Source organism: Rousettus aegyptiacus, unplaced genomic scaffold (assembly GCF_014176215.1).
Source record: "Rousettus aegyptiacus isolate mRouAeg1 unplaced genomic scaffold, mRouAeg1.p scaffold_m13_p_4, whole genome shotgun sequence".
Classification (NCBI taxonomy): Eukaryota; Metazoa; Chordata; class Mammalia; order Chiroptera; family Pteropodidae; genus Rousettus; species Rousettus aegyptiacus.
In genome coordinates this window covers 5,856,690-5,871,801 of record NW_023416307.1, presented here as the reverse complement: position 1 = coordinate 5,871,801, position 15,112 = coordinate 5,856,690, and the positions used below count along the sequence as shown (strand labels likewise).

The 15,112-nt window shown below is 46.9% G+C and overlaps 1 protein-coding gene across 8 annotated transcripts in view; it reads left to right on the top strand.

Moving 5' to 3' along the window:
- Positions 1 to 15,112, top strand: part of ITSN1 (intersectin 1) — a 168,718-nt gene that overhangs the window by 113,081 nt on the left and 40,525 nt on the right. For 4 of the 8 annotated variants that reach the window (XM_016164086.2, XM_016164082.2, XM_036219832.1 and 1 more), the window contains 5 exons: positions 2,466 to 2,671; positions 3,377 to 3,462; positions 7,286 to 7,452; positions 10,610 to 10,655; positions 13,008 to 13,129. In XM_016164086.2, coding sequence (XP_016019572.2) covers positions 2,466 to 2,671; positions 3,377 to 3,462; positions 7,286 to 7,452; positions 10,610 to 10,655; positions 13,008 to 13,129 — 627 coding nt within the window. The remainder of the gene's footprint in view (positions 1 to 2,465; positions 2,672 to 3,376; positions 3,463 to 7,285; positions 7,453 to 10,609; positions 10,656 to 13,007; positions 13,130 to 15,112) is intronic. The other 4 variants (XM_036219831.1, XM_016164087.2, XM_036219834.1 and 1 more) reach the window with 1 other exon arrangement.

The following is a 15,112-nucleotide window of genomic DNA, read 5'->3' as shown; positions in this document are numbered from 1 at the left end:
CGGGAGAGCAGCGTGTGCGTTCTGCGAGCTCCGAGCAGGTGTCCTCTCCATTTCTGTCCCTGTTCTGCCGTTAGCACGTGTCTTGTGCTCCACATGGCGACTCAGTGGTGGAGGAGAAGGGGGGCTGCTTCCAGAAAGGGGTGGCGGTGGTGCTCGCGTTATTCAAGGTCATGGTCAGGACAAAGAAGAGACCATCCGGTACAGCAAGCGGGACGTATTTGTGACCTGGGATAGGGTAGGATCAACCAGAGTGCAGAGGGATAAAGAAGAAACGACCGGCGAGGCAGTGTTCAGCTTCGTGAAGGAGAAACAGCAGGGCGAGGGGAGGGCGTTGGCAAAGGCGGCGCGGACCGGCCTCGTTGCCAGTGGAGACGAAGGGCCTGGAAAGTTGGGTGCCAGAGAACAGAATTCTCTGGGATAAGGCAGAAACAACATGAAAAGGGGCAGGGTCCTTTTCCTTCTGCGAGAGGAAGGGTGAAGAGGTTGGAGAAAGATAAAGGAGAGGACGAAGTTGTGCTCCTGGCAGAGTGCGCAAGACAGGAAGTCAGCAGCGAATGAAGACTTGCTAGGCTGGATCTCGCCCGGATTAGACTGGTCATTGCACATTGTCTCTGCTTTCCCCAGCAACCCTTCATGGTTTGCGCCTAGAAATAATCATTATGAAAGCTATCACTGCAGTCATGCTTATTACTATCATAGCAACACAATGGCTAGATCGTATCAAACTTTCTTGACAACCTTTTAAAGAAAGTATCTGTTTTATAGATGTGGTAACTGAAGCCTCAAGTGATTAAATAATTGCCCAAGGTCATAAAATTAGTGACAGACTTGGGGATTAAACGCAGAGTCCCTGTTCTGTCTGACCCCACAGGGACGGTTTCTCAGGGTGAGAGGATCTGAAGGACCACCGAGGGCACAGTTGGAATGGCTGACCCTGGGGTCCGTTCTTGGAGAGAAATAAATGGAAGTGGCTGAGAGGATTAGAAAGCGCAGAGGAGCTGTGAGTGCGAGCGAGGGAAGTGGGGGTAAAGAATAAATGGTCCTGGGGAGTGTTTGCAATTCAGAGAAACCTCAGTCCCGAGGATTTGGAGGGTTGCACAGTTGAAATGGAAGGAAGAAAGGATGCTGTAGGTTTAAGAAGGTGAGAAGCCGTGAGGAGGACCAGGATCCAGGAATTCTCAACACGGGCACTGAAACTGTTGGCACTGTCCTAAGCCTCCACGGGGCAGACGGAGGCATCGTCCAGCGTTGGCGTGAAAATGCCCCCTGAGGACATGTGCACGTTGGTTCTGAATGAACTGTCTTGGGGCATAGTCCTTTGTTCTTGTCCATTTACATGGTGTATGATTGAAATTTGACATGGCTGTATTCGTTAGGCATGCTTTAAGATATTATAATGGTTTTATGTTACAGTTTTGAAAAAGATAGTAAATGCCTCACCCTGCCTTTCCAGCCTCTTCTGCTACACCCTTTCGTGAAACTAGGCTGCACGTGCCCCTGGATCGTGCTCTTCCTGGACCCTTTGCGGTGTCCCGCCTCGGGGCCCTTGCCCATGCTGTGTCCTCGGCCTGGAGAGCCCTCCCCCCAGAGCCCTCGCTGTCAGAACCCTCCGCGCCCTGCACGGCCCGGGCCCATCGCAGCCTCCTCCTGTGTGACGCCTTCTCTGCTGCCCTCAGGCAGAATTAACCCCGCCGTTCTCTCTGTCCCCACAGTGAATAGATGGGACCTCTTTTTAACATGTTTGATTCTGCCAGGTGGTAGTCCTAGTTTGTATCTTTTTCTTCCCTGTTAATTGAGTTCTTTGCTAATAATATCATACTGACCATTTTTATAGTACTTTACGATTAATAAAGTGTTTAAACCTAAATTATTTGGGGGGCGGCAGAGATGGCATTTTATTCCTCTTTGTGACCCCCTAATGTCTCGCAGATAGAGGCACAATAAATGGCGATTACAGTGGGTTCACGCTAACCAAACCTCTGAGACAAGCACAGTCCGATGCAGCGCACACTTCCATGTCCACCTGAAGTGCCAGTTCGTTACCCTTTCAGACATCATAGGACTTCTGTGCCAGTATTAATCTTGAACTCAACATCCACATCGGGTTGGACGTGGGGGCCGGGGGTGCCCTGGGCAACTCGAGAGTTTAAATTAGAACCAGAATCTGAAAGGCCACAGCCAGGTGCAACAGGATAAATATGACCCCCTGGCTTGTTTAAACAGACAGTTCCAGGAGGGTCAGACAATGGCTTTGTGAATAGGCTGGCAGGTTTTCACGTCCACTTTTGAAAATAAACAATTACCGAGAGACAAGGAAGCGTCTATAGCCCGTGCCGCGCTGAGGCCGGGCTGTCTGTGCGGTGTGTGCTCTGTGCTTACTGGAGAGGGGGTGCCAGTGTTCCTGTCGCCTGAGCTGAAAACAAATCACCCAGTAACGAGAGGTCCTTTATGTTTCTCCCCACAAGGGTGAAAAGGTGGAGGGGCTACAGGCGCAGGCCCTGTACCCTTGGAGAGCCAAGAAAGACAACCATTTAAATTTTAACAAAAACGATGTCATCACCGTCCTGGAACAGCAAGACATGTGGTGGTTTGGAGAAGTTCAAGGTCAGAAGGGCTGGTTCCCCAAGTCCTACGTGAAACTCATTTCAGGGCCCGTAAGGAAATCTACAAGGTATTTTTGTGTTTTTCTGCTTCTATTAGATGAAGACAATGTTACGCGTTAAGTTATTGTTTGCACTAGTTCAGATTCAGATAGGAGTTGGCAGGATTCTTTTGTCCTCTAGATCTTTTTAACTGCAAAAGTTAGAGTATGTGTCAACCAGAAAGGAGTCTCTTACAGATAAATGCTCATCGTTTTCCTTCCCTTGTGGAAGCCTGTATGTCTTGTTTTTCATTAACTCCTGCAGAAGGGAATTCTACCCTGAGACCTGAAACACTCTTGTGGATTTGTTGGAGGTGGCGCCTTCTCCATGTGCTCAGTACCCAGTACTGTGCCAGATATACACGGATACTCAGAGGCTCAACGCCTTGGGGAAGTAATTGGGAGGATGAATTATCTTTTTCATTAGGAACCGTGTAACATGGAACCTTAATAGGGTTGTTGTCTAATTATTCTGACCATATAGATGTTTAAAACAAATTATGAGCTTTAAGAAGATAAAAACAGCAGAAACATTGGCCGAGCATCTGTCAGTCATGCTTTGAAAGGGACCGGCACCATGCCTCCGTAGGACCTTATGTGTTTTAACTGTGTGTGTCTGTTTCAGCTGTAGATTGTTCAAAGTTTTAAATGTGAAAATAGTTTTTTTTTTTAATGTCACTTGTGCTATTTTCTTTGAAGACAGAAATTAAAATACTGCTCCCTCCCCTCTTTCAGCATGGATTCTGGTCCTTCAGAAAGTCCCGCTGCTAGTCTAAAGACAGTGGCTTCCCCAGCAGCCAAGCCAGCCGTCTCGGGAGAAGGTGAGAACCTGAGTCAAACTATGTCTTTAGATGGGTTGATGGAATTACATAATGCAAACAGCAAATGTTTGAAACGAGATTGGATTTCACTTTAAAATAGACTGCATTACTTTATGTTCAGTACATTAAACTCTGAGGGAAAATGAAGTTTAGCTCTTTACAAAATCAAAATATTTTATGGAGACTTTCAAAATACTATCAGATATATTGATTATAAAAACTGAATTTTCTGGTTATATTTATTTGATTATGAGCCCTTTGGCTTTTGAAAGAGGCCCATCATAGTCACTGAGGATCGAGTTTCCTAAGCATCTCTATGGCTAAATTGTGGTCAGTGCTATTTTTTGACTTATAGGTAAGTATTTTGTTTCAAAACCACAACTACACAGTTCAGTAAAGTCGTCACAGTAACACCAGTGCCATCTGTACCACCCCAAATGAAACAAGTTCAGTTTCAATGTTCCATGTAAATAACCACGCCAGATTTTTTAGGCCTAAAAAATTCATCTTGAGTGTTTTTTACACAAATAATTAATTGCTTTGTTTCCCGGTCTTTGTTTTGTGACACAATCCTAAGGACTGTATGTGCCAACATAGTATGGGTTTAAAAATGAACAAAACCTACACGATTCAGGCTGTAATGGTAAAAAATCTCATGTTTTTTCTCCATTCAATAGAGCCATTCCCATAGTACTAATCGAAGAGTGCTACCTGAGTTAGGCAGGCTTTGATATAGAAGTCCGAACAGTATAGCTAAGGGATGTCTACTCAATTACATAGTAACTTTTCATGGGTTCCTTGAACAAATCACATGAGCATAGAATGTTTTATTTAGTTTGTTTGCCATTATGAGATTGTTGCATTCCTTAGAAACCTCCCCTTGTGAAAAATATAATTAAAACAATTGTTTTCATGGCACAGCAAGGATTAAGGTTTAATGGTATTTCAGACTCTACTTTTTCAAGAATTTTACAAATAAAAAAGGGATTTTTTTTTTAGTTTGTAGGTCTAGCTGTAAAATCTCATCACTGCCCGAGTCCAGCGTTTTATCACATCCAGCTCTCCTTGTCACCATCAGAGAATCATTAGCATATCATTAGCATACTTCTCCTTTAGTCATCTCAGTGATGTTTCAAATCCAGTTAGAACAAGGCAAAACGTTCTTCTACACACAGCGCATGCAGTCAGTACTGTGCGAGGCAAATCCCCACCACCACCCCCGCCCGCAAACTCAGCGTGTTATATCTAATCGGGTAGCCCTGCAGTGCCCAGGCTTGCATCCTAGCTCCCTCACCGAGTAGCCTTATCATTTCAGTCATGCCTTAACTTCCTCATCTGCAAAGTGGGCGCTGTGACCACACTTTGAGTTAGGATCTTATCACAGTGGATATGAGTTAATACGTGTCCAGTTTGTAGCGGGAAGGTCAGCAAACGTCTGCTACTCTTACTTCCCCTTTGCTTCGTTTCCTGGGTTCTCCACAGAGCCACCCACGTAAAGCGGGGAGCCTCTCATCTGCCAGTGGAGTTGTCGGTTTCGTTCTGACACATGTACGGAGGCCTCAACACTTGAGGCCTCAATAACTAGTGGTCATGGGTGAACCACACCCATCTTAAAGTTGGGCAACAGAAGAGAGTTAGATTCCAATCTTAGTTGACCTGTTTTACATCCATTTTGAAATGCTTTAGATATTAGAAATAGTAGGAAATAGCTGACATTCTAGAGGGATGTGGGAAGCCATTGGCATCTGAAATTCTGAGAAAAACTATTTACATATGTTAACGAGCCACTTACTAATACTACTACATGAAACATAATCAAATTTAAACTGTAAACCAGATTAAGTAAATTGTCCGTTTGAGTAGCTCTCACATGATGGGCTCGCGAAAGGCCAGCGCCCTGTGTTAAATGTCTCCCGAGGAGGGTCTGAGCAGGGAGGTGCCACTGCGTGTCCACCCTCACGCCTCCCACTTTTCCCTGAAACCTTAAGCAGCCCCGCAGATTCCTGCATGCGGGGCAGGACCAGTAAAGCCACAGTCTTCGGGGTCTCCTTGGTGTCTTACACTGCAGCATTAAGTTCAGCCGGAGTTCATGCTTCTGAAGTTTCTTAAGCGTTTTGAAAATTACTTCAAAATTTGGATTCGTTTTGGAGAAAGTAACTTTTAAGTGCAGGAATCAGTGGGGAAAGTATTGATTGCCAAGGAGCCTGTCTTAAGTGGTGGTCCATGAACTAAGGAACAGGTAAAGGAGCAGAACGAAAGGGGAAGGGTCAGAACCGAGGAATCAGGGAAAGGAATATGTCAATGGAAAAAAGAATGTCCTGATTAAAGCGGCCAAACTTCGCTTCCCTCGTGTGGGAAATCATTTTTTCCGTTTTAACTGTGGAGGTGTGCGTTACCAGCACTGCAGGGCTGAAGACAGAGAGGCTTCTGTTCTCCCTGGCACATTAGCATGACCTTGTGTCTGCCGTGGGTCCAGCGCTCACCAGCAGCCGCTGCTGGCCCCCACCCACGGGTCAGCTTGCTGAAGGCGAAGCAGCCTCTCTCCCACACGGTAGAGCGCCCGCATTAGCACAAGCAATAGGGGGTTGTGTTTTTTGTGTGTGTTTGTTTTAGCTTCCATTAGTGCCTCCTGCAGAGGCTCTTACAATTAGCCAAAGGAGTCCTTCTGACTAAATTCCTGCCTATTAATTAACATTAGGCTCTACATTTAAGGACTATCATCTGAAGTTTTAGTGGGAGGCTTACAGCATCCATCATAAAAATGAACTTTTCGCTTAATAGTGATTTTTTAAAATTGCTGTTTAAAAATATGTACAAAGGCCTGGGATAAAATGAAAAAAGTGGAAAAAGAAACTTTTGTTCATTCTTCTGTAAACATTTTCTCCTGTACCTAGTGTAGTGTCTAGGATTCTGTGTCTAGTCATCTTTCTGAGAGCGTGACTTGGTTTCTAAGCTTTAGTAAAATCAGCTGTTTATAATTAAAAAAGGAGACTTTCCTCTGGAATGCACACCCTTCACATTCAAGACAGTAAAGAACATTAGTTCTTATTCTTAAGACTAAATTACATGAATAATAAAATGGAAGAAACTATGATTTGTCTTTTCAACTTGTTCAAAAAGACTTGATTATTTTCTAGGATTGGCTATATACACTGCTTTTATCATCAGCCCACTCTACCTGTTTATGCACTCGAATCACAAGTAGATGCCCATTTTAAACTAAATAATGTCTATTTTTTGTTTTAAGTTCTAACAGCTTCCTACCATCTGTGTATATGGCACACGAGGACATGAGTTTTCACTCAGGCACTTGAATAATGAAAAATACGTCTTGATTTACATAAAGGGAAAACTGTATCTGGAAATTTTCTAGAATTGTGACTTGATACCCTCAGAACTGAAATACAGATACTTGATGTGCGTGCCACTGTACCTAACCCAGTGCTCAGCACGACGTGGGTACGTGGTTAATGTTAGTGAAAAGTAAACGTAAAAACCATTTTCATTTGAAAAAGAGATGATGTTAAACTGTAGATCGCTCTTGGGACTCAGGGATGATAGGCACGCGGCCGGGTTTTTTCCCTGTGGTTGGGTCGTCCCTCGTGGGGATCGTCTCCCTGTCTGCAGTTACGGGATTGTTCCGTGCAGCTGGGGAATTCGGAGCCCAGGGTACTCCGCCGCTCAGTGTTTTATCTGTGACTAGCCTTTCTCTTGAATGGATCTTATTCTAACTTCCTTATTCATAAACTTGCTTTTACAAAGCTGCCTGGGATTTCTGTAAACGATCAAGCTCTCTCCGTATCTCACTATTTCTCCCCACCAGAATTTATTGCCATGTACACTTACGAGAGTTCTGAGCAAGGCGATTTAACCTTTCAGCAAGGGGATGTGATTTTGGTTACCAAGAAAGATGGTGACTGGTGGACAGGAACAGTGGGCGACAAGTCCGGAGTCTTCCCTTCTAACTATGTGAGGCTTAAAGATTCAGAGGTAAACCCGCATTAACTGTTTCCTCTCCCTCTCTGTGCAGTGATTCTCTTCGCAGGGAGTCACCACGTTCGAAGGTGGAACGCTTTGTTGGGTTTTGCTAAGTTCTGGAATGTGACAGCCAATACAGTGTGACCTGTAATTGTCTGAACTTGTCACTTGGTGCTGCAGGGTAAGCCTTGGCTTCCCGCCAGCAGAAGAACTCCCGGGGCTAAGCGGAGGCAGCGCTGCGTCGTCGGCCGGGACAGCGTTCGGCGTCCGTCCCGATTCCTGCGTGTAACTGACTTAGGGTTTGGAGTAAACGTTGATCAGGTCGTCGCGGTCACTCACTGAACTCGGGTGCCCCAAGGAAGATAAGATACGCAGCAGGATTTTGCCCACGTAAAACAAAAGCGTTTGGACGACACTGGCCCCAGAATATTGGGCAGTAGAGAGTTTTAAAAATTCATATTTTTCCTTACACAGTAGGAAGACACAAGATCTAGGAGATTGGTACACTTGTGGTGAGGCCTTAGTATCTCTGTTGACAGGGTCTGGATTTATTTTAAATGCTGTTATCCTCATAAATGGGAATCGGCTCCCCTTGCTGTTCAATAGGGCTCTAAAATTTCAGTTGCATAAAAGGTGGCCTTGAGATAGTGCAAGTTTAACAGACCAGTGGGGTGGGCCTGCCGAGTACGGGAGCCCATCTCTCTGGTCGTGGCCAATTTCAAGTTCATGGAGAATTTCAGGGTATAAATGTAGTCATTGAACAGAACCATTGCAGATAAAAAAACCAACAAGAATTGGCTCTTTTTATTTTCTAAGCACAGGCAGTCAGTTCTCAGTCACTTTTTCTTTCTCCTCGTACCTCCCTCCTAGGCACAGAGGAGAGGAGAGCCCCTAGACCACCTCCTTAGCCATAGGTGAAGGGGCATAGTCTCTCTGTCCCACGTGAATGCCACCAAGAGGGTGCAACTGAGACTCCTCTGCTGGACCGTGGAGGCTTTGGGACCTGGTGACATGCACAGTAGTGCTACCACCGGCCTCTCACCTTCCCTGCAGGTCCAGGAATAGTTTCAGTTTTCATGCGTTTGTTTTTTTAGGGAGCACCTTTATTGTTTTGTTTTGTTTCCTTTACTATGGTCTTGAGAACAGCTTGCTGAAATTCCCTGGAGGGATTTGCAGAAGTTGCTTACCCTCGGAGAATCTGGCAAAAGCGGGGAAGAAAGTCCTTCTCCCTGTAAGACAGCTGGCGAACTGTCTGTCCTCTGCAGGTCTGTGGAGAGGGAGCGAAACTCTTCTCCAGGCCGGCCAGCTGGAGCCAAAAGAATCATGCAGATGACATTTCAGAGGATGGAGAAACACGAAGCACTAAGCTTGGTTTCTCCTACCACACGTGAAACCTCTTAAAGTGACTTCGCCTTTAGGATCAGTTCAAACACAAAAGCCATTACTTATATTTTAATAAATTATGTGTAGTTTTTTATTTAAAAAAAAATCTGGTCAGTAAGTTTTTAAAAACACACTGTGGCTTTTTTTTTTTTTTTTTTTTTTTTTTAAGTAAAGGGCTTTCTCAACCACAGTCTTAAATTATTAGCCACAGAAGAATAAGCAATGCTAAAGATTTGGGATATTTAGCTGCATTATTTCATAATAATGAAAAAAAATCTTAAAAGTCAGCTCTTTCATGCTACTTGGACACAGAGTTCAGTGTAGAAGGGGAAGTATCCTGACAAAGGTAGAAACCAGCCCAGCCCCTGATGCCAGCCCCGCCCCAGGCACAGGAGGGGTCGGCCTGGCCTGGCTTCCCGTGGGTCTGGGAAGGGTGCGGGCTCCCGGCCCCGGCAGCTTGTCCTCCGCATGCTCGAGGAGGGCCGGGGCAGGACCTGGCCTCTGGCCGTGTCTTTGCTGCTGTGCTGGCTGTGACGGTTAACGGGGAGACCGTTGAAGCTGCTTGAACTCTATCCCTGGGTATTGCCAATCACTTTGTTCTTTTTATGGAATATAGGGAGTATGTTATAAGAATGTACTGGGAAAGTAACTGGTCATTTGTTATCTTGTGTCATCAATATTCTTTTATTTTGATACACAGCCTATAAAAATAGCAAGGGAGATTAGCATTGTCTAACTTTGTGTATTGAGACAGAAAGCATAATCAGAGTAAAAAATTTAACTCAAACTTTCCCTAGTAAACAGTTATTAAATTTCAAGAATCAAAACAAAAGGACTATGATAAGTCGTGTTCCTGGTAGATGAATTACATATTTTTATTCTTACAGTAAGTCTCCTTTAGTTTTGGTATGATTGGAATACTTAATTTACGGCAAGATAGGGACTGGAAGGATGAAATTAATTCAGAATAAAGCACTCTGTAATGACAGATTACAGCTGGCCTCTGTCCTAACTCGAGGTCTATGTTGGCTTACTCAGCTGGTTTAAAATTCCATGAGTATCCATGAAGGAATTCAACCCCAGAGCACTTTTGGAACACTTAAAAGTTGAAAAAAGTATGTTCTGCTTTTATGGATTGTGCATCCAGCACTGGTAGAAAAATTCAGTGTTTAAACAGTGTATGATTTGTGTGGACAGGATACGCAGGAGAATGGCTGCCTCTTTGGGTAAAGAGGCGAATGGGATGGAGGAAGAGGGTGTTTGAATTGCCACTGTACTGTTTTAGTATTTTTTTTTAAGAAAGCTCTAAAGCAAATGTAGCAAATATTAATGTTTTCTTGTATTAAATCGGGGTGTTGGGCTCATGAATGTCTGTACTTTTTATATGTGAGATATTTAATTAACCATTTGGACAGAAAGCATGGGCTTAGTGTGTAGGACAGAGGCCAATCGTCTTCGTGCCCTGTTTGATTTGACCCAGGGACAGCATGTGCCCGAGCTACACACAGTCAATGCCTGAGCCCTCTGGGTTCCTGTAGTGCCACCTACGTTTGCTAATTTTTCTCTAGAGAAGAGAGTAAAAAAGCTGCATGTTTTAAAGTACTCATTTCGTCCCGAGTTTTCCTGATACGCATCCTTACACAGGAGCTACAGGGCTGCTGTGTTTCCCCAGAATGAAGAGAGGGATTCAGGGGCTCTGGCGGGTTTGTGTCCTCATTAATCGTTTTTTAAGTTGCATGACCAAAACTCTTCAGTATGCAAATGAGACCTTTTGCTCTGTTTTAAGGGCTCTGGAACTGCTGGGAAAACAGGGAGTTTAGGAAAAAAACCTGGTAAGTTACAAACCCTGATGCTTATTTTTCAATGTTTTGAATGTAATTGATAGTTGCTCCCCATATTTGTTTATTAGGGCCAGAAGCCTAAAAAAAAAAAAGAAAGAAAGAAAGACAAAAGAGTCTTCCCTCAGAGTGGTTGAAATAGATTCTTTCCTGAGAATACATTAATTATATGTACATGGTTATGAAATATGGCCGTTGCCTCACACATGGGGGCTGGGGATATGAACGGGGTTGTGAAGGAGTAATTCAGGCAGAATGGTGTGGGAAGTTGTAGCGCATGGCGCGCTGTAAGATTTGGGGTTGGCTGCTGCTTTTTCATCCTCACGTTAGGTTCAGGAAACCCTTCTTCCCTTCCCGAGGGCGCGTTCGGTCCCCGGCCATAAACAGTGGAGATCGGAGAAGCAACAAGCACTTTAGAGTGTAGGTCCCATGCATTTAGAAGCCATTGGGGCGTTTTCCTCAGGTACCCATTGAAGATACAAAATTATAATCATCTTCCTGAATTCAAAGCATTTTCGATAATTTAAACAAAATCACATGTTCTATAACTAGAAGCATGGAAGAGGGGAGCGGCAGTTGTGAAATCGTATGGTTTGCACGGCACGTCTTCCTCATCTAGGTCATTTGAGCTTTTTTGCTATTATAGCCTGAGGAAATTATAGGTTGAAAGAGGCACTGCTATGCCAGGAGAGGGATCCGTGTATCTTTGGGTGGTGCTGAGCTCCAAATGGGCTTACCTGGCAAGGAAAAGTGGGTTTTCAGGTTGTAGTGGGCTTTTAGTCATGCACAGATGTTGGATCACGTGGGTTCAATCTCTGTTTTAACTGTGCGAGATCTGCATTTCGAATTGTCATTCCATAGGGTCCTGACGGGCTTAATTTTGCACCAAAACCAGCGAGCTGCTCAGGGATGCAAAAGACAGACAAGAATGTTGGGGCAGATCGCTGGCTACTCATTCATGCCAGGTCCTTTGAGGAGCAGGAGCATCTGCGGCCAAATAGGCCACTGATCTGGACTCTCTACTGACCAAAAACCCTTGAATCCAGAGCCAGGCCCTGGCGTGTTGGGGGAGAATTCTTGCCCCGGCACAGACTCCGCAGCCGGAGCGGTCAGCAGGGCCAAGGCGTATGTGTCAGTGGGCGCTTTCTGGCTTCCCCTGGGCTCTGTGAAGCACCTGGCAGGACCAGGCCGGCAGCGTGACAGCCTGGTGCTCCCAGCAAGGTGGCCAGTGCTGACCGCAGACGGAGTAACGGCATCGCTTATGCCCCTCCAGGGAGGAGCAGGAAATACCGTCAGCGCACGGGGCCTTTTTACCCCTTTTTTTTTCTGTCTTTCATGATTTCTTTCCTCCTTTCTTTCATCCTTTCTTTCAAGAACAGTTACGATGGGAAGAGTGTGGAGGAATAGAGCAGCTTGTTTTATATTGCCTTTGGGAATTCAGAAACCAGTCGCTGCGGGTAGGATGGAATTTATCAGAGAAGGGTTTTGTCTTTCTACACGCGACCTCCTGTACCAGGAGGAATGTACTTTTCAGAGCCTGGTCCATGGTTCTGCTGGAATTTTTCCCATGAGATTTTTCACATTCGAGAAAAGTACAGGACTATTCACATTTTTTTTTCCTGTGCTAAATTGTTCTCACATAAAATTCCCATCTTAACTCCAGGTTCCTCCTTTAACTCAAAGTAAAAAGAAGTAAACTTGACACGGTTTCTCCCCAGCGTTCAGGGGTCACCTTCAAACTGTGAGCTGCAAAGAAACTGGTCTCACGGGTGGAAGTGAGAGTCTAAAACACGCATACGTCGGCTGGTGCTGCGCTCCCAGCGGCGTCTGAAGAAGACAGGATTTCTCTTTCTCCTGTACTTGGCAGATGGAAAAGTCCATCTGTGTTTTTTTTTTTATTTGCTTAACCGTCCTTGAGTGTGCTGTATGCTGAGCGCTGTGCTGGGGCAGAGGGCGGGTGGCGAGGAATGAGGCCCAGGTGTTGGCATCAGGGTGCTCGTGGGAATTGTGGGAGGGGCTGGGCCAGAAGGTGCAGGAATTGGGGGAAGGAAGGAGAGGTCACGGAGGGAAGTTGGTGAGTCGATGAGAGCTGAGAAGGGGGTCCTAGAGCAGGTTGGGCAGAACCAGAAGATCAACCAAGACCTTGAACGCTGCATTTGCGATGGAGGTCGTGGAATTTTGAGGGCGGGGGTTCTGTTGAGTGGATCTTCTTCATTTAGTAGGAAATAAGCCCAGTAGGTTGGCTCTGCTGGTGTTAATCTGTGACCTGGGAGGTGGCTGTGTCTTCATAGAGTTTCCTTCTCCTGACCGTAACAGTGCACCCCGATGTTTGATCTTGTTTTTCAGAAATCGCCCAGGTGATTGCTTCCTACACTGCTACTGGTCCTGAGCAGCTCACCCTGGCCCCTGGTCAGCTGATCTTGATCCGAAAAAAGAACCCAGGTGGATGGTGGGAAGGAGAGCTGCAAGTTAGTGTCTTCTCTCTGTGTGTGAACTTCTCTGTCCAAATGTGAACACGCAGAACCTCAAAGGGACGCTTCTTTATTGCAAAGTAATCCTGCATTTGCATAGCGAAAGGCAGACACCATATTGTCTGACTCTGTTTGGTTGCTCAGCTTCGGACAGGCCGGAGCAGAATTGTGAGAGCTCGGGATTCTTTTGAAGATTTATCCCAATCTGTTGGTTCCCAAGTCAGACAGAGAATGTCGGGGTAGTGAGAGTCCACCTGCGCACACCTGCGCGGTCGCCGTAGGTGTCCTGGCATTCTGGAGGCAGAGCTTTCCGTCAGTGGTGTTATAAAGTGTGGCGCGGTAGCAGGTTTCCCTGTGTTCAAAGCCACGCCTGTGCCGCTCAACACTTCCAGTTCCCGTGTGTGTGCACACGCGCATGTGCAAGTGTCCGCGGTTCACTACTGTATCATGCAAACCTTGGTCAGGAGAGGAACGGCCTGTATCTTGGCGAGCCGAAGAAATACGATACCTTTCTGTGTAGATGGGGCAGCGAATTAAAAAGTAACGTGCCAGAAGAGTGAAGAGCGAGCCGGCGGGCTGGAGAATCGTGTCTGGGCCGGAGTGGAAGCCGCAGCCTGGAGTGAAGCCAGGGAGGAAACTCGCCCCGGGGGGCTCGCTGGTGGGCGGCCGCGACATCCCTGTCTGACCGGATGCAGCCTGTCGGCTCAGGGGCCCGACCTTGGCATCCTGCGGGCTGCTCCCCTTTTAAGGGGCCTGCTCCTTCGCTGGGTAGGGAGAGGCCTGGCTCACACCCGCAGGTCACACCCCCTGCAGAGTCATGCCGTCATTACATACGTGGCCTTCCCATCCACACGTCACTTTGCTGTTCCGAAGCCTTGGGCGACTCCCACGGCCCCCCCCTGAGCCTGCCGCGAGGCTTCCCGCGGGTGCCTCCCTCCGCTTGTCAGCCATGCGTCTTGTCAGCCATGCGTCTTCCCGGTCTGTTCACCCGTCGGCGACATCTCCCCTCCAGCCTCACTGGGTGATTCGCTCTCTTGAAAACAAGCAACTCCCTCAGTCCCTCAGGCCTCACTGTCTTTGCTCATGCCATTTCTCCCCAAGTGTTTCTCTCCCACCTCTCCCCCATTCCTCAAGAGCTGGCCGAGCCCCACTTCTAGCAGGCAGCTTTCCGTGACCACGCCACCGGAAGCGACTTCTCCTTCCCCTGAACTGCGGTGGCCCTGACGCCTGTGCCGCTCTGGGTATTTGATGCCGATGCTGATGTTATGACTCAGCGTTCCGTGCACGTTTCGTATTTCCGCATGTGGATTATCAGCTCCCCTTAGCAGCCACATGTTTTTGTCCTCACACTCCTAGTACCTTCCTCCGAGGAGCGTTTCGAAGGGGTGTCGGAATCCACAGTAGGGCGGGTGAGTTGTCAGTGAGCTCCGGGTTCTGCCCTCGCGAGACGGCAGGGGTGGGGGAGACGGCGGGTCGTGAGCCATGCGGCAGTGTGCGGGACTGGCACGCACGTGGGAGCTTCCGTCATCGGCGGAGTCGCCGTGAAAGTGGACGCTTTCGTCCCTGAGCCAAGGGCATGAAAGCGGTCAGCCTGCAAGGCAAGGGAAATGCGATCCGCGCTCCGAAAGTGCCCCAGGAGTGCCCTTGATGAAGTGGCAGGCGGGGGGAGGGCGATGGGAGTTTCCTTTCCCCTTGACTTTATTTTCTCACTTTTGGAATAAGTCATTTATTCCCCTGGCTTAAAATGCCAGAGTTACTAAAGGGGGCTCAAACGTATGTCTCCCGCCCGGGTCCCCAGAGGCGGCTGCTTGTTTAATCAGAGCCTCGCGTCTGGAGAGCGTGTGTGTGTCGGTCCCCCCGTGTCGGACACTGTCCCTTTCCAACAACACCTGGCATGTTAACACTCAATAAATGGATCACGTGTTCAGTTAGAGCAGAGCGAAGGAGAAAGGCATGGACGTGGAAAATGTGGCCGTAGCC